Source organism: Anopheles arabiensis, chromosome 2, assembly GCF_016920715.1.
Source record: "Anopheles arabiensis isolate DONGOLA chromosome 2, AaraD3, whole genome shotgun sequence".
Taxonomy (NCBI): Eukaryota; Metazoa; Arthropoda; class Insecta; order Diptera; family Culicidae; genus Anopheles; species Anopheles arabiensis.
The window spans coordinates 62,684,849-62,703,598 of record NC_053517.1 but is presented as its reverse complement, the minus strand read 5'-3'; the positions used below and the strand labels follow the sequence as shown (position 1 = coordinate 62,703,598).

The following is an 18,750-nucleotide window of genomic DNA, read 5'->3' as shown; positions in this document are numbered from 1 at the left end:
ATAGAAAGATAAGGGTACATGTACATGTACATAATAAAGATATAGCCTAGATTCCGATTCTGACAGCTGTGCGATTGAAAATAACTATTGTGTTATTACAGGGTTTAACAGCATAATAAACAACTGTCCTTTTGTTTATAACAATAGTCGTTTTGAATAGACACCGCTGTCTACCACTTGCTCACACGTCAGATGGTGTAACCCAGTCAGACAGCCTTCTGTTAATTTACCCATTCGAGCAGTTTTGTGTCGGTCATAACAGTAATTTAAGAGCAATTTAGCGGTGTGAAGAAGTGTTGTCGTTTGTTGTCAGTGAAAATATATAAATTAGAACAAAAAGAGTATTGTTTTAATGATATTTTAGTGGAAGAAGACGTCGGCGGTGTGTTTAAAACTGTAAAATGTAAAAAACAGCCGAGAAATTGCATTTATTAGTGCTATTTGTGCACCACCTTCTCCGGGTGAAGCGGCTGTTCAAGTCGAGTTTGCTATAAAAAATTCATTGTAATCGTTTGTAAAAGTTAAGGAAAATGATTGAATATAACCATTAAACTGTAATATAATAAAATTCGTGTTATTTATTAACAATTTAGCCGAAAAAAATAAAAATAAAATAGAGGAAGGAATAGGATCTGTCAAAACTGCTCGAATGGGTAAATTAACGACTGCTAATTTACCATTAAATTACTCTTAAATTACCGGTAATTTAGCGGTAAGATAGGGGTAAATTAAGTCCGATTTGTCTGACTGGGAAGCTACTCAGTCCAATTCCATAACACAATTTTCGCCTTCGAGTAGCAACTGTCAGATCCGGCATTGTTTGTTTTGTTTTGACAAATTTTGCAAAAACAAAACATTTTCAAACACATTTCTTTTATTCAAGAAATATGCAGTATAAACCATACATTGCAATAAATCAAAACATGAATTTTGTTAATTATTCAACAACCACAAGAAACCGTGCCGAATCCGACCGTTGTGCAATCGAAGGCGAAAATTGTGTTATTGAATTGGACAGAGTAGCTTACACCATCTGACGTGTGAGCAAGTGGTAGACAGCGGTGTCTATTCGAAACGACTATTGTTATAAACAAGTCGACAGTTGTTTATTATGCTGGGATACCCTGTATATGACCAATATTAGGGCCAATTAGAGAAAAGGTTGGCGACGGTCACTAAAAGGGTCAATCAAGTTAATTGCCAAACAGCTGATCTGGAACAGGGCGCCATCGCGAAACGCGGATAGTTGCAAATTAGAACGCGGAAAGACAGCACCTATTTTAAAACTGCTCAAATAAACGACAGTTTGTAAAATTACATTTACCGTTTGCGACTCAACGAACCAAGTGCTACACACGTAGCAACAATGGCCATTAAGAAAAATTGAGAACATACATCCGGGTAAAGATAATGTTGTGAGAATAGTAACATTAGGTTTTGGAAATAACAAATCATACAGAAGACTGTTATGATAGCAATTTACCAGACCAAAATAGCAATTTACCAGTGAACGATGTACCGATAGAAAAATCTGGCGGCCGGAATGTTGAAGCATAAAGTTTGGCAATAAAAATACATGGAAAGTGCCGACATCGGCTTCCACCCGATGTTAGCCGTGTCATGCGGCTGCTAGTGTTGGTGTTAGAGATTGGTGAGTTTTTGTAATAAAGAAGAATCTAAGTCGTTCAGTTTAATGTTTAATGTGTATTGTATTATCAAGGAACTTCATAGCCCATTCGAAATTGCTCTTCTACGTATACATATAAACACCGGACGCGCCAGTTAGTTATTTGTTGTACGGATACGGGTAATAGCCAGCATTGAGCGGGCACGAAGAGATCTGACTGGCACATATAGCTGAACCCACGAAAGCAGCACAGGACAGTCGATACTTCCGTTAAGAAGCCCGGTGATGAATGCCAACCTGGCATGCTGGTCGAAATACAGTCTGCGAGTTTAGGGAGCCCCAGCAGCAGGAACCTTGTATTGAGCCGTCGGTGCCAGTCACGAAGGGCAAAGTGTGTTGCTCTCCGCTGAATTGACTCTAGCCGCGCCATAACCTGAGTAGATTAAGCACAATGCATGCGTATTCCAGCAACGGTCGAACAAGAGCACAGTAAAGCGTACCCGTCCGGCAAAATGAGTGTATTTTTTGAGTGATTTGAGTTACGCTGTCGAAATACAGTGCCCCTTCGACGAATGAGTTACACCCTCGCGCGAGCCCTCCCCCTCCCCACCCGTAACGCACAGTGCGCTCTGCAGTTCTCAATGTGTTTGTGTTCTTTCGAGCCATGCTACCAACACATGTAAAGATAGTTGTTTCTTTCGTTTTTCGTTTTCTTTCATGCACTTATTCTAAAACTAAACACAAACACTGTCATTTTTTATTACATTAAACACTTTATTGAAACATAAAGTACACACTAAAGTACACATTTAGAATCCTTCATACTCATGAATGACGTCATACCGGGTCGAGCCAGGCTGCGGGAAACTTGTCGACAATCTGCGTTGCCTCTGTTCAGCAAATTCTTACCTGTCTATCCACGCACTGCATGTGCGTCTGTGCACACTGTTTATTCACTTCACACTTCACCAAAACACACCGGCGCACGAGACTTATAACTAAATGCGCATCAACGCACAAACACTGCGCGCGGGAGAACAAAACGCGCACAACCATCTCCGGCAAAGCGTCGCGCTGTACTGGTGGTTTTGTACGCGTAGGAGGGGGGGGACATACGGAGCGATGATTCGATGCTGTAGTGTAAGCGAGACAACACGATGTGACGAGCAGCTCCAAGTTGAGCTCGCTGAAAGAAGACACACACATTCACAGACGGCTCGTCAAAGCACGGTATTTGTATTGGTGTTAGTGAAGCGCGCGTGTAAAACAGAATGCGAACTCTCATCGCAGCGCGTTTCTCCGTGCTTCCTCAAGCTTCCTCATACCCCTCGGCCTGAATCACTCAAAATTTGGGGTCTCATTGTTTGCGTGGTATTGATGCACAGGGGGTCACGGATCGCACGCGTCAGGCCGCGTGGCGATGGGGTTTCTCAACGCTCATTTTCTCAAGCACTCATGCGTGCTTTTGAAAAACTTACGTTCTCAACGTTTGTCGAATCGGCACATAATCGGTTTGAGAATCTTTGAGAAAGTTGACGATGCAGCGATCGTTTCTTCGATCGAAGCTTATTTTTTGTTCAAAGCTCCAAATATAGCTTGAATGGCTATATCAGTTTCTCAGAGTGAGAAAATTTACGACGGCCACCGGGTCGCGTCTAAGAACAAGTTTCGTGTGCTTGAGAAACTTAAATGAGTGCTTGAAATAGCCCCGTGGCCCCGAGGCTTCATGTTTCCAATTAGTCCTAATGTAGCATATCTGCTATACAGAACATATTGTAATACACACTATCAGCCATAGACACATTGTAACACACTTTGGAAAGCCAAGCCACACCATTGTAACACATTCATTATAACACACTCAGTAAATCAGATCATACCATACACAGCCGGAAGTCTCAGGCCACACCGTTCATATAAAAACAATTGTGACACATTTAACAGAACCAACCGAAACGTACAACATAAGCAGGAACAGTTTATGCATTTTAACCCAAAGCAGGAACAGTATATGCATTAAACTCAAAACAGGAACTTAGTGGCAAGAACCATCGTTCTTGTCAACAAAAGACAAACGTAACTAGCTGAGTGAAAACAATAACTTTCCAACATAAAAACCCGGAACCAAATGTGCGAAATCCTTAACTTCATTTGAGTATAAATAAAACCAATTCCGACCGTGGCAGGTCAGATTCGTTCGGACTGCCAAGATAGGACATTACGCTGCCTAAAACCTTCGCCTTCCAACTTATTTCAAGAGTTTAGTTATGTCCCCCTTCCCAAGGTAAGGCTTCTAAACTCCAACGTTTCCAGTAAGGGAAACCCCTTTTGGGTTTCTATGATCGCCTGGACGATCAAGTGTTGAAAAGTCCGCTTCGAACAAAGTATGATTCTACATCAATACTTGTCAGCGAAACACTGACCTATCGCGACGCTACTCGAGGTACAGTTGTACGATTGTCACATTACACTAACATACGACTGCCCCTGGCTACAAGGTCGTCGAGGTATGCATCGAAGGAGAGTCTGGAATCTAGATAGACGCCGAGGTCTTTGGCACAAGACACTCTTTCAGGACTTTGTCCGTTTAGCATATAGGAGTAATATGGGAAACACTGTCAAAGGCCGCCTTAATATCCGTATAGATGGTGTCCACCTGGAAGCCGCTATCAATATATCTATGGCAGGTACTCACAAATTGGAATAGGTTTGTTTTAGTGGACCTTTCAGGTACAAATTCGTGTTAATTTATGCTGATGTAGTTGCAGGCCGATGCTAAAAGGGGCCTATAAGTAAAAAGCTCGAAAACTTAAGCGCATGCACTTAAGGATGTAATCCCACGAAAATTGTTCGCTTCGTTTTTGCATCCCTTTTTACGATACCTTCCAGAAATCAGTGCTCCAGTGATTGATAATATTTTGTTAAGAGAGTTATTGATACAACGCAATGTTTGAATATCATCGCAGGGATACCGTCAGGGCCAGGGGAGCTGGAGTTCTTCAGGCGGTCGATTGCTTTTAAAACCATAGGTTCAGTGACGACAGGACATGTAGGACAGACAGCATCAATAGGAGTGTTAATGAGTGCATGGGATACAGCGTCGGGATGATTGTTGTTAGACACAAAGCTGTCTTCGAAACGCGTTGCGAATAGTTTGCATATGTCTCATATATATAAAGTGTCAGCGCATTTTCCTTTGAAATGCATAGTACCGGGGAGGCCCGATGATTTGCCCGTGCTGTCCACGATGGTCCAAAAATAACGAAGGTTCTTTTGCAGGTTGCATTCGATTCGCCGTATATATCTGCGATGACAGTGTCTATTATAAAGTCTATAGATTATAGATATATAGATTATATAACCGCGACGCTGTGAACCGTCGGTCACATGCTCGTTTCGCTTTTTTCAGGACACGTAAAGTGCGATCACCCCATGGCCGCCCGCGGCGTGTTTTTTTATGGGAACGCATTCCATCAAGACAGCTCGCATAAACTTGGAGCAGCGGTCGGCAAAGTCCGGCCCGCCGCAACATTCAATCCGGCCCGCGAATGGTTTTGACTGATTTTGAAAGATGGGAAGAAACTATTCGTATAAAAATTACTGAATATGTTTTAGAATAGCATTTTATGCCAACGAACTCTTTCTTCTTTAATTGCTATTGAATTACTAAGTACTATTGAATGGCAGGCCTTGACCGACAATGGTTGTTAAGCCAAAAGAAGAAGAAGACTATGGAATGACGGATCGATCGATATGTTAGAACTCAAGATCAATATCCCCGTAACGTTTGCATGAAAAATGCCTTTTTTTCGGCTAGCTGTAGAAAAAAACTAGGAGAGACAATTTCTTTACATGAACATCATTTGAAAGTTAATTACTTAAGACGCTACGGGGTGTCATTCGTTGTTCGCGCACACTTCTAAGTTGGTTAGTTCCCTTATTTGACCACCATGGTTCGAGTGATAGAGGTGTCAAGGTGAGGTGATAGAGGTTGTCTGTTTCTCTCATGGGACAATACTATTCAAAGTGCAAATAACGTTTTGTTAAAGCAGGTGAAAATAACCCCTTGATAAACCCATAAATTTGTCAATTTTCAACTGTCAACCAATATGTAATTTTAACATTGTTGAACACGACAATAAGACATTCGGAATGAAGGAAATCGCATACAAAATTTTATATTGATTAGATACGATAAAGCTTGGTTACAATAAATTTATTTAAAGTTTTGCATTCGACTTTGCTATGGGAGAGCATTTGACGTTCGCCAACGCAAAACATACAATACAATGTTTTAAATATAGTAAAACAGCATTTTCACGCGATATTTTTTTCTATTTTGTTTTTTTTTTCTTTCTTCTTAATTTCACACAATCAGTGGATTTATCTTCAAACTATTTGAGTGATATTTTCGCAAAAGCGAACATTTCAAAACCCCTGTTGTTGTCAAAGTGCTGTTTCGTAAGGAATCAGTTATCAATTTATCTGACATGGCATGTCCATAAAGCATTGTAATAATTTCTGACTCCACGTTTGCTTCGCTAGTTTTTTTAGCCGTTACGATTTTTGTATCATCCCCGGAATATCAGCAATATTTTTTGCGGCGTGAAAGGATGGGTTCTTCAAGAAGCGATATTGATCCTTATTTGTTATTTTTTACTGATCACATTTTTGGACATCTATTGCCGATTCTCAAATGATTAAATATTACAATTAGTTTTTAAAGCAAGTATCATCAATTTTGAACCATGCCTGCATGAATTTATTACAGAAAAACAACAATAATATCTAAAAGGTTTCTAAAAGTTTTAAATGTAATTATTTAAGCGTAATGATAAAAAACCGCATTTTTGTGGCCCGCGGCACTCGATCATTTACTTAATTTGGCCCTTTGCCACAAAAGTTTGCCGACCGCTGACTTAGAGAATTCGTCTGTAGCATGGTCAAGTGATGTAAAATTCGAACATTGGAAAGAATCGTCAAAGGAGGAGATTAGTCTCTTGAGTTTAGCGAAATCGGTGCGAGCGTAGTTGAGCCTTCTTTCTGGGGCGATAGTGCAAGTAATCATTACAGGTGTTACTACGGCGAACGGATCTGTGGGCCACGCGAAGGATGCGGACTTGTAAGTCAAACCCGCTCGGGTAACAGCGATCATCTCAACCGTTCGACACCAATGATTAACCTTCCCGCTAGTTGCTCTCTCAAGTAATTTGAGGAGCCTATGCCGCAGAAAGGGGTGAAGAGGGATGAAAGATTTCTTTCTGATCCGAATATGCAAAATTAAAAAAGACAAGGTTTCTTAGAGTTTCGAAATCCGAATGGTTTGTTTATTATAAGTTCGGTCCCTTTTATACCCCCGAAAGCCCATACAATTTTAGGGTGTTAGTGTATCCTTTCCGAGGATAAATAGTACATAAGTGTACGTACGCGTGAGTGCCGTGTGTTAGTGTTTGTGACGCATATTTATTACGCTTTTACACGGAGCGTACCCGGTTTCTAGTTTAAGCTGATCGCGCACCTCGCGAATTTTCAGTTTGACACGTTCGTTACGGAATTAATAATCGCGAACTTAACAACAGGTGTGCTTATGTCCAAATCGAATTCAAGCGGTGGGTGGTAGCAGTCAATTGGCAGCAACGGAAGATCGCTGACACGTATAGGCGAGGAGGTTGTTGCTCCCACCTAGTTTACATAGATTAAATCGAGAATTCGCCTCGAGGAGTAAAGCGCGTTCAGATGCAACCCATCGACGAAGTGGGCGCTGCGAGTTGAGCGGGAGTGAGGGTCGAAAAACATAAAAGGGGTTTCGTGGTTCGATTGAGCCGGCGACCTCAAGATAGCGGATTGATTAAAGTCTCCGACGAGCACGAATCTATCGTTCGGATTTAATGCGCTACAGATGCAGTTGACACTGTACAATAATGCATTTATTTTACTTTCATCCGAGCTGTGGTTTGGATGGAGGTAGGCACCGGATATGTATACTCGATACGTGGAAAGCTGGATGTAGATGCAGATGGATTCGAGTGTCGACTGAAGTACAGGAAGCTCATGCGAGGAAAGAATAGAACTCAACGCGATTAGCACACCACCACCTCGTGAGTGAGAACTGTTTGTGGCGCTTCTGTCGCAGTGAAGGAAACACGGTACATGTCTCCAAATAGGAGAGTGGTGGGAAGGCTGGGATCGAGTGCGGTACTCAGTGAGTACCACAACACCATAGTCTGCTTCTAATACTGCTAAGCGGAATTCATCAGTTTTGGATCGCAAACCACGCACATTCTGATAGTATACAGTTAAATACGAGGGACGGACAATGAGTGGTGACCGTGTGTGGGTTGGAATGAGATTGTCAGCGTACGAGCGTGTTGTTGAAATATTGAATGAAATGCTTCTGGCTTGAACTGTGATTTCTAATGATGTTTGGTGTAGTGATGTGCTGTATGGAGCGCACCCACGACTCCGATCCGACTCCGACTATTGTTAGTTCGTTTCCGACTCAGGCAAAATGGAACCACTAGATCCGACCGGAGTCGGAGTCGTTCGGAGTCGTCCGGAGTCGACCGGAGTCGTCCGGAGTCGACCGGAGTCGTCCGGAGTCGACGACTCCGAACGACTCCGAACGACTCCGAACGACTCCGAACGACTCCGAACGACTCCAAACGACTCTGACTCCGAACGACTCCGAACGACTCCGAACGACTGCCAACGACTCCGACTCCGAACGACTCCGGACGACTCCGAACGACTCCGAACGACTCCGAACGACTCCGAACGACTCCGACTCCGAACGACTCCGACTCCGAACGACTCCGGACGACTCCGACTCCGGGCGACTCCGGGCGACTTCGACGACTCCGAACGACTCCGTACGACTCCGGACGACTCCGACTCCGGGCGACTCCGGACGACTCCGAACGACTCCGAACGACTCCGGATGACTCCGACTCCGGGCGACTCCGGGCGACTCCGTACGGCTTCGGACGATTCCGAACGATTCCGGATATTGCAGCGCGGACCTACCTTCCGGAGTTGATTCCGAATTTATCGGAGTCGGATCGGAGTCGACTCCGGATTTTTGCCAACTTTACCCATCACTAGTTTGGTGCAGTTGTGGCTAGTGGAACTGGTGAAGTTAAAGTGCGATTCATGTCAGGTGATAACTGTGCGGGATCAGACGGGATGCGTTGAACTGCTACATGTGAGTGTATGATAGTGAGTTCACGTTGACGTTACGATGGTCTTTGTGGGAGTGGGATGAGCTCACGCACACCGGCCTGCCAAGAGCCTCCAGTAAATGCCTTGTCCCGAAAAGCAGCTAAAATTATGACCTTAAACGTCAATGCACTAACAGAACTAATAAATGTTCCCGCTTTCAATAAACAAAAAGCGAGGACATCGACGATGTTTAAAGCTTGCTTCATTTAGAATTGGAACAAACTGTTGCTCATATTGTGGCGCTCCTGGTGGACGGATTTGGAAGCTCTTGGCGTCAACGAGTCGGGCATTTTGTCAGCTTGACGTATATATTTTTGACATTCCGCAAATCGACTGTAATTAGTAAACAATCAACATGGAAGCCGAAAGAAGGGAAAAAATGTGCACAGTTATTTGGAAAATCCTTTATGGTCTGCATCTAGGCTAGCTAAAAAGTTGAAATTTCCCAGAAATACCGTATGGCGCGTTATCAAACGGTATAAGGAAACATTGACGACGATTCGGAAGCCTCAAGCCAATCGTCGGAGTGGAACTGTCGACCGGAATCTGCGTAGTAAGATTTTGAAGACGATTAAGAGGAATCCTAATCTGTCGGACCGCGATTTGGCCAGAAAATTCGGTGCTGCTCATAGTACCGTCAGGAGAACTCGACTCCGGGAAGGAATCAAGTCGTATCGAGCTAGCAAACAGCCAAATCGCACCATAAAACAGAATAGTTTGATCAAAACTCGTGCTCGGAAGCTATACGATCAGGTGCTGACCAAGTTCGACGGGTGTCTTCTGATGGATGATGAAACCTATGTTAAGACTGACTTCGGGCAAATCCCAGGTCAAAAATTTTACTTGGCAACGGGTCGGGGGGATGTTTCCGCCAAATTTAAATTAGTTTTTGCCGAAAAATTTGCAAGAAAATTTAAGATTTGGGAGGGCATTTGTAGCTGTGGAAAAAAACGAAAGTTTTCGTTACAAACAAGTCAATGACGTCGGAACTATATCAAAAATAGTGTCTCTAAAAACGAATTTTGCCATTCATTCAATCCCACGACCATCCCGTAATGTTTTGGCCAGATTTTGCAAGCTGTCATTACAGTAAAGTCGTTGGAGAATGGTATGCAGAGAAAGGGGTCCAGTTTGTTCCGAAAAACCTTAACCCACCCAACTGCCCCCAGTTCCGCCCTATTGAGAAATACTGGGCAATCATGAAGAGGAGACTCAAGGCAAAGGGAAAGGTTGTCAAAGACATCAATCAGATGACGACCTGGTGGAATAAGATAGCTAAAACGATGGACGAAAAAGATGTGCGCCACCAAATGAGCCGTGTTACAGGAAAAATTCGAGAATTCCTTCGAAACCGTGAAAAATAGTTTTATAAGTATTTTTCCTTAAAAGTATGAAGAAAACACTACATTGGCATAAAAAAAGATCTTAATTTCAATAATGAATTACTGAGATACAGGCAATTGTCTATGTTCCAATTCTATCTGAAGCAAGCTTTAGCTGCGATTTTACCATCTCCGCTACCTGTTCCACGGTGACGGATGTGGAAAGCTTCTACAAGTGCAGCCATATATAATCAGGTCTAGTTGCTATCAATGTGGTGGTGTTATCGGTTCCAGTAATTATTGGTGGTAGTGAAGGATGACTGTTTTGGTAAGTATTATTAGTGTTTGTGATAGCTGGTGCAGGAACATTATTAACAACAATGGCTTCCGTGCATGCAACAACGTCTCGGAACAATCTTCTGCGCTTACCACTCGGAAGGGCAATGCATTGGAGCACAAGCTGAGAGCTTGGTGTACCGCACCTATTGCGGCAAAGCCCTCGCGAATCTCATACACCACCGGCGGAACTAGGGTAGTTTTCATTACCTCAAGAGCGGCAAAGAGCGCCGCCTGAAAACCAACCTGCATTACCCGTTCCCTTGATTGCCTTACTATCTGGGTTAGCGATCGCGCTCGTACACCCGGTGCAACTCCAATGAAGAGAGGCTGTCCGTCTTACCTCTTCGATCACCGTCAAGGGCAAATTAGTGCACGTAATGTGGTGAAGGCCATCACAGTATGAGCATGAGATACCATCAACAAGTGATTCAAGTGGCACCGAACAGGCATAACAAACTTCTTCGATTATAGCTGCGGATTGGATGTATACGCCAGGGACGCGGGAAATATCCGTAGATTTGCACCAGTAACAGGAACGGATCACAGGAGCAAATGGTGTCAGGATCGCAGGATACAGTTAATGGTCACGATAAACCAGAAGAAAATCAAAAATAAATTTAGATAACACAAGCAAATAAAATTTTTACGAAGAGTGAAGTGAGCACGTGCGCTTAGCAGACAACTGTCAACTGTCAACTTATATATTAATATCACATATCAGGTTTGCAATTATCATAAACAACGATTTCTGCTTAAATCACTTTGTAGGAATCACTAAGGTGAAATCGAGAAGCAAAAACACCCGCTTGTTACTGATAATTACGGATATGTTACTAGCAATCTTTCAATACTTTTTTTCAGCAGTGATTCGAGGTTAGAAACGATTTGTGCTCAAAAAATCGTATCGTATGATAGCACATAATGTTAGATTGAGTATGGAGAGTAACTTCTACCAATAAAATGTTTGAAATCTAATGTGATATCCAATTTGGAGGCATGATACATTTGTTCAGTGGATGCTGTCAATGATACAGCTATACAGCTTTTGATAGCTATAAAATAATGACTCAATAAAATTATTCTTGATGTCAATTTGATGAACCAACTTCATTTACATACTTTAACATTTTCATTGTTGAAAATTAATTTAAATACTACGAAAAAAATCAAATCAGCTTGAAATGTAGAAAAATATTTCATAAAATTCTAAAATTTGCTTTCGTTCAATAGAACCCAAAAACTTAGCAAAAGCTTCATGTAAAAAAATAATATAACCTATTTTATTTCATAGCTTCATTGAAAAAATGGATTTGTTACTTGGTCGTTTTGCGATTTTGTTGTGCATAGCACTTGTCTTTCTAACTGAAAATCGTACTGTAATTGTACTCCTGTTACATCATATTTTATTGGAACCTAAAATGAAAACCATAATATTATTATCATAATAGCTACCATTCACCGTTGTTGAACCGATGCTTGAAAAATGATGTTTACTTACATGTGTATTATATTGTTTAAGACCAGGATTTAACAAAAATGGAACACCTTCAACGTCAGTGTGAACATACATTGTTCCGGTTGAATACATAAGTGGTTTAGGAGCAGCTCGTTTCGGTGAAAGCTTATACGATGATGACAGCTGCACGTATTCATAGTCTTGAGATTGAAATAGGGCCTGCAATGTACATTATATTAAGTGAATACAAGTTTAACATTACGTATAGCTCATCTACGTTTGCTTACATTGTTACAATTTACTTGTAACTTCAGATTTTCTATTGTCTTTTCCAGGTCATTTATGTTTCGCGATGGAATACTTGGAGATGGTCGATGAGGAACCGGTGACTTTTTGAAGCACACCAAAATACCGTTTATATCACTGTAATGGTTTTGTATTTTTTCTTATTAAATGAAATATTTTTTATAATTATAAACTGTTAGAGAAATGATACATTGAAGCCATAAACAAGATTAAACAAGATTTGTTATAATAGAAAGTGCAAGCATACCCAGCTAGTGTAAATCCGTCCGGTGCCTGACGCATCCTTGAACATAAAATAATATCTGTTACCGCTTGCTTTGCTGAGCTTTTTTTAGTTAATCGATACACAAGTTGTTTTTTACGCCATGCTTTTTGTTCTGTGTCGGCTGTTCTCGTTAGCTGCGAAAATCCCTCTGGAATAATTTCCTTTTCGTTTATTATTTTTAGTGTCTCTACTATGTAACCAGGTAACCCTTCTGATTTGGATTGACACAAATATCGTGTTGTCCGTTTGCCGATTAACATTTTTTCGCGCCATAAATCGGCATCTTGGTCCTGGTCATACGTTTTATTAATAGGTTGAAAATTTGTAGGGCATTTTTCAAATTCTTCAACCAACTGTAATGACGTGACGGGACGATTGTCAGGCAAAACACAGATAACTGTATTAAGGATGTTTTTTTGATGTGAGGTACTGGATTTCATCATTGCAACCTTGCTACATTTGAAGAGTGATGGTCTCAGCTGAAAAATATTAGAAAACAAAGTATATTTTACATTAGCCGGTTTCGTAGTGCAGTCGCCAACTTGTACGACTTAACAATATGCCCGTCATGGGTTCAAGCTCCAAATAGACCACCGCCTTACGTAGGACTGACTATCCTGCTATGTGGGATAACCCATAAGTCACTGAAAGCCAACCCCATAAGTGGTACAGGCAGTGGCGGGTCAAGCCTCTCCGAGGCCCTAGGCGTTAGGGTATGGGGGGGGGGGGGGGGGAAATGGTGTACAAATCATACACTGCAAATTTTCTAAGTTTGCTGCAGTTACATTTTTTACTGAAATCTATTGAGTAATACATGGTTTTGTCGTTTCATTGAATATCAATAAAATAAATTACTGAAAATGCAGCTATATATTCTGTCAAAACGACATGTCTGAGCCTTAAAAGAAAACATAATACGATGCCCGCTTGCTCGTGATAAACAAAAACTTGATTTGGTAACTGTTACAGACACCCCGATAAAATTTGAGGTGCGTATTCGGCTTGCGGGATTAACGTTTTGGTTGAGAAAAACCTTCACACCACTTTGCTGTTCTTGTTGAAATTTCGTGGTAACCGTGAGTGCATACCAAATCAACAAACTTGTTTCGACAAAATACAGTTTACATCTGTATAATGTAGTAGAATGTAGAATGTAGTTTACATCCGTGCTGAAACGCTGTCAAACGACAGTAGCACCTATCCTTGCAAAATTGTTCAATGCATCGCTAGCCAATGGCTACTTTCCCAAAGCATGGAGGAAATCTTGGATGGTTCCTATTTACAAAAAGGGCGACAGGACAGATGCCATCAACTACCGGGGTATTACATCCTTGTGTGCCATTGCCAAGGTGTTCGAACTAGTGATATACAAAAATCTGCTACATGCATGCCGCAGCTACCTAAGTCCGTATCAACATGGATTCGTGCCAAAAAAGTCGACTACCACGAACCTGGTTGAATTTGTAACCTATTGCACTAGTTAAACTGATGCCGGAGCTCAAGTCGATGCAATTTATACAGATCTAAAAGCAGCATTCGACTCTCTTCCGCACGCAATTCTTCTCGCTAAACTCGATAAGCTAGGAGTTCCCAGCCCGCTCGTACAGTGGCTTAAGTCGTACCTAATTAATCGCACATACATCGTGAAAATTGAAAAGCACATGTCCAAAGAAATAGTCAGCAGCTCGGGTGTGCCACAAGGAAGCAACATTGGCCCGCTTCTCTTCATATTGTTTATCAACGATGTTACCCTCGCTTTACCTCCCGACAGTATCAGTCTGTTTGCCGACGACGCAAAAATTTTTGCGCCTATTAACAACACAGGTGATTGTACATTCCTGCAAGACTGCATCGAAATTTTCTGTTCGTGGTGCAAGCGTAATGGACTGACTATCTGCATCGAGAAATGCTACTGTGTGTCTTTTAGTCGATGCAGGAGCCCAGTGACTGGGACCTACTTCATGGACGGCACTGCAGTTAATCGACAGAATCATGCCAAAGACCTGGGCGTTCTGCTTGACTCTAGTTTGAACTTTAAACAGCATATCGATGACGTTGTAGCCAGAGGAAATCAATTACTTGGCGTGGTTATCCGGACAACTAATGAATTCCGCAACCCCATGTGCATCAAAGCTGTGTACAACTGTATCGTTCGTTCGGTTCTGGAATATTCGTGCGTAGTCTGGAGCCCAACTACCGCTTCTTCAATTGCTCGACTTGAGGCGATTCAACGTAAGCTCACGAGATATGCCCTACGCCTACTTCCCTGGCAGGATCGCAATAATCTTCCTCCGTATGCTGCGCGGTGCCGTCTTCTAGGCCTTGAACCTCTTTCGGTTAGAAGACGCAATGCACAGTGTTCTTTCATCGCTGGATTGCTAAATGGCTCTATCGACTCATCGCCATTGTTGCATCGAGTCGATATCTATGCACCATCCCGAACACTTAGGTCTAGAGAAACTCTACGGCTCGCTCAACCCCGTTCCAGTGCTGGTCGGTCAGACCCTATGTTCCGCATGTCGGCTGTCTTCAACACTGTCTCGGATTGCTTCGACTTCGACATCTCAACTCAGTGCTTCAAGGAACGTCTCCGGCTTTTGCCGTGGCCGCAGTGAATTGCGATGCAAATCTTGTTTTTGCTATGTATTTTTTTTATTGAACTGTTACATCTTAATTAGGCCATACGGCCCGTTGAAGATTAATAAATAATAATAATAATAATAAAACTTTATGAAACAGACATGAACATGAGCAGAATGGACTGCCACCCTACGCATCTATAAAAACACCAATTTCAATTCCTTTTTTTCGCCAATTTTTAATTGATATCAATGACTAAACAATCAGTAATATCAGAAAAGATTTGTGGTATGTTCAAATTTTTGGGTAACGTGGATACGGTTTCGAAGCGGACTTTCGACACTTGATCGTCTAGACCAGGTATGTCAAACTGGCGGCCCACGGGCCGCATGCGGATACTGACAACACGAACACGATTCTAAATGCGGCCCGCGAGAATATTTTGAGAAATGCTAAAAGCACTGCAAACCATAAATCTGTTATTACTATTTGTCAAAGTGTATTAAATTTTCAAGAGAAGAACAATCCTTCTGTTGGTATATTTTTCGAAGCTAACATGAATGTACCCATAACATCTCATAAACTTATTCTACACAAAGGTACATATCAATCGAGACCCTTAAGAATCATTGAATCGAATGCAAGCTCAGTCGTATTATGTTTCGATTAAATTCTGAATATTAGCATAATTTTGAGCACACTCGATTGCACATTCTGTATGGAAAAAATTTTTGCGTCAACTGTCTACAAACGAAAAAGGAATGAAAATAACTTGATACACACACTAGGAAATTTTTCAACAACTAGTGATTGTGAAACCAGTGAAACCAACAGTTCCGTTCGGTGCCGTCCGAAGCCTATAGAGCCGTTTAGAGCCATTCGGAACCGTTGGAGTCATCGGTTGTCCCGCCGAATTTGACAATCTTCATGCCCCCGACTGCCGAGTAAAGGATTCATTCGGCTCCGAATGTTTCTATTTTTTCTGTTTTTCTGTTTTCTGTTTTTTGTCATAATCATGCCACCATAAATGTTAAAAAAAAATATTGTAGCCAAGTTGGAATTATTTGTACCCAACATTCTGCAAGACGAATTAATGTAATTTCCAACCTCCCCAAATATCAAAACCAAAATGATATGATTACGCTTAAGCCTAAAGGATTTAGATTAAGGATAAAAATAATCGAAATGCCTATGCCCTGCAATACAAAGCTTATTAATAGATAAGCTCACACAGTCCTCAAATCCTCAATTCGCAAATCATCTCCCTTCAAGTGTCAAAACTGATTTGCCGTTCTGTATGGGATCACACACCACGACTCTTTGTGAGATAAAATTATCGTAATTTAAAAAAAAAAGTTATTCGTAAAATACGGGTTCTTGTTATAAGAAATGAATATATCACCAGAACACTTGGAACTTGGAAATTAGCGAAACATAATGTTTAAACACGTGTTATTACAATTTTTCTCTTGATCTGTCAAAAAATTGCAAGAAAATATTTTTGTTATTCATCCAGTGATGGATAGCTCGGATTGTTTGAAAAAGAATCACTGTAGGCTGCTAGACTTCTCCTACTTCAGTGAAAAAGTGTGTTTGACAGATATTTTCTAGCAGAACTGCCGTAAGAGAACGCGAGTAATGAAAAATGTTCTATTTTAATAATAACATTGAAAGTACATTAAAAAATTTTCTCATATAAAAAAGAGCACATATAAAAATAACATCGCGAATTTGTACATAACAAACGATTCCAGATAAGAAGCGAGGAGTACAAAAAGACAAAAATTGTAAAAATCTAAAAAAGTATTTTACATAAACATTGGGGTATATTTTCCATTCTCAACTTTGCGGCCCGCGAATCACTGAAAATTTGTACTAGCGGCCCTCTGATAAGATGAGTTTGACACTGCTGGTCTAGGCGATCCTTTAGGACGTTGGAGTTTAGAGGGTTTACCTTGGGTAGGAGGACATAAGTAAACTCATTAAATGAGAAATCGATAGATAATGGATGGGCTTAGTCCTATCCTGACAATCCGAACAAATCTGACTTGCCATGATCGGAGTTGGTTATATTTATACTCAAAAAAAGTTAAAGGTCGGAAAGTTATCGTTTTCGCTAAGCTAGTTACGTTTATCTTTTGTTTATTTATTTTACAAGAACGATGGTTCTAAACGATATTTTCTTTCCTACTTTACAGTTTCCAGCTCGTGTTTCATAATAAGGACGATTTGATTTAAAATCGTCATCGTGAGCATAACATGAAAACAATATTTTGCTTTTACGTTGGTGTTTACCTTTACAATGAATACTGAAGTACCGTCTTGCTTCGAATTGCGGCCACTTCATTTTCAATCGATCAGAGCGATAATTTCTTGCACGCGGGAAAAGCAATATTTTCATTCGAAAGTACCTGGAAATACCCTGTATTGCAGTATGTTTGTCTCAAGTGATCCGCGGACCACAGGCTGGAGACCACTGCTTTAGATCAGCTGCTTTCTAAATGATCGAGAGTTGAGGGCCAGGAAAATGCATTTTTTACACATACATTATTATATTATTACAGTTAATACACAAAATAACTGGTTTATGATATTAAACAATGCGATTGGTTATATTGTTGTTTTTCTTAAAGTATTATATCATCCAAGCAAGTTTCAAATTCGTTATATTACCTTACAATTTCTAAAATTGATTGTAAAGATTCTTCAATTAAGAGTCAGCAGCATAGTGTGCAAAAGTCATAAAAAGTTCCAAACAATTAAGCAAAATCGCAATATCGCTTCTCAATGTACCCTTCCTTCCATGTTGCAAATTTGTTTCAGGATATATCTAAAGATGGTACAAAAACCTTAACAGCTGAAAAATTATCGAGACATACGTACAATCGTTCAGTATTATTATGAGGCCACGGACAAGTAAGGCAAGGTCAGACAAATTGATAGCGCATTTCTTTAAAAAAACAAGCTCCTAGAAAATATTTGCATCCTTAAAAATCAATAGTGTGTAACCATTGTTCTCGTAAAATCAACAGTCAGGTTTTTATGGAATTATTCGTTTTATTTTCTAATTTCTCCTCAAGTTTTACCATATTGATTGGTCTGACAATCCATGTTATGGTGATCAAATTTGGAAGAGTTCAACGATATGAACTGTCATATTAAAATATGTTCAGTTTATTTTTAATGAATAGGATCTTCCTATCTATCAAAATCGGTTAAATTTTTTCTCGGGCCGGACTTTGCCGACCGCTGCCGACAGCTTAATTAGTTCAAATTTTACGCGATCATTCATATCCATATTTCCTTTCCGTCGACCCTTCCAATTTTGACCCAAACCCTTCAATAGCTTGCCTTTCTACCATCACTTCGTCCAGTCCACAATTTTGACTGGGGCCCCAAAGGTTAGCCGGGGCACGAGTTCTTAGTTTTTGCGAGATAGGTTCCTTGAGTATTTTTATACCCTTCCCCCCTTCCTTCTTACTGAAACCTTTCCCATTTCCCCTTCTCTTCGGTCCACAAACTTGATGTGTTCGATTAGGGTCAAGAATGAAAATTTTAGTTTTTGCATTAAAAGACACACACAATCCACTATACCAGGCCAGGAATGTGAATACCAATTTTCGTGTGAAACAGCTGT

The 18,750-nt window shown here is 40.9% G+C and overlaps 1 protein-coding gene across 1 annotated transcript in view; it reads right to left on the bottom strand.

Annotated features, from left to right (window-relative positions):
• Positions 1–11,758: 11,758 nt before the first annotated feature.
• LOC120897044 (multivesicular body subunit 12B) overlaps positions 11,759–18,750 on the bottom strand; it is a 28,205-nt gene continuing 21,213 nt past the window's right edge. The window contains exons 2-5 of the mRNA XM_040301652.1: positions 12,516–13,012; positions 12,250–12,385; positions 12,005–12,181; positions 11,759–11,919 (exon numbers count right to left, since the gene is read on the bottom strand). Of these exons, the coding sequence (XP_040157586.1) occupies positions 11,800–11,919; positions 12,005–12,181; positions 12,250–12,385; positions 12,516–12,976 (894 nt within the window). The 5' untranslated portion in view covers positions 12,977–13,012 and the 3' untranslated portion in view covers positions 11,759–11,799. The remainder of the gene's footprint in view (positions 11,920–12,004; positions 12,182–12,249; positions 12,386–12,515; positions 13,013–18,750) is intronic.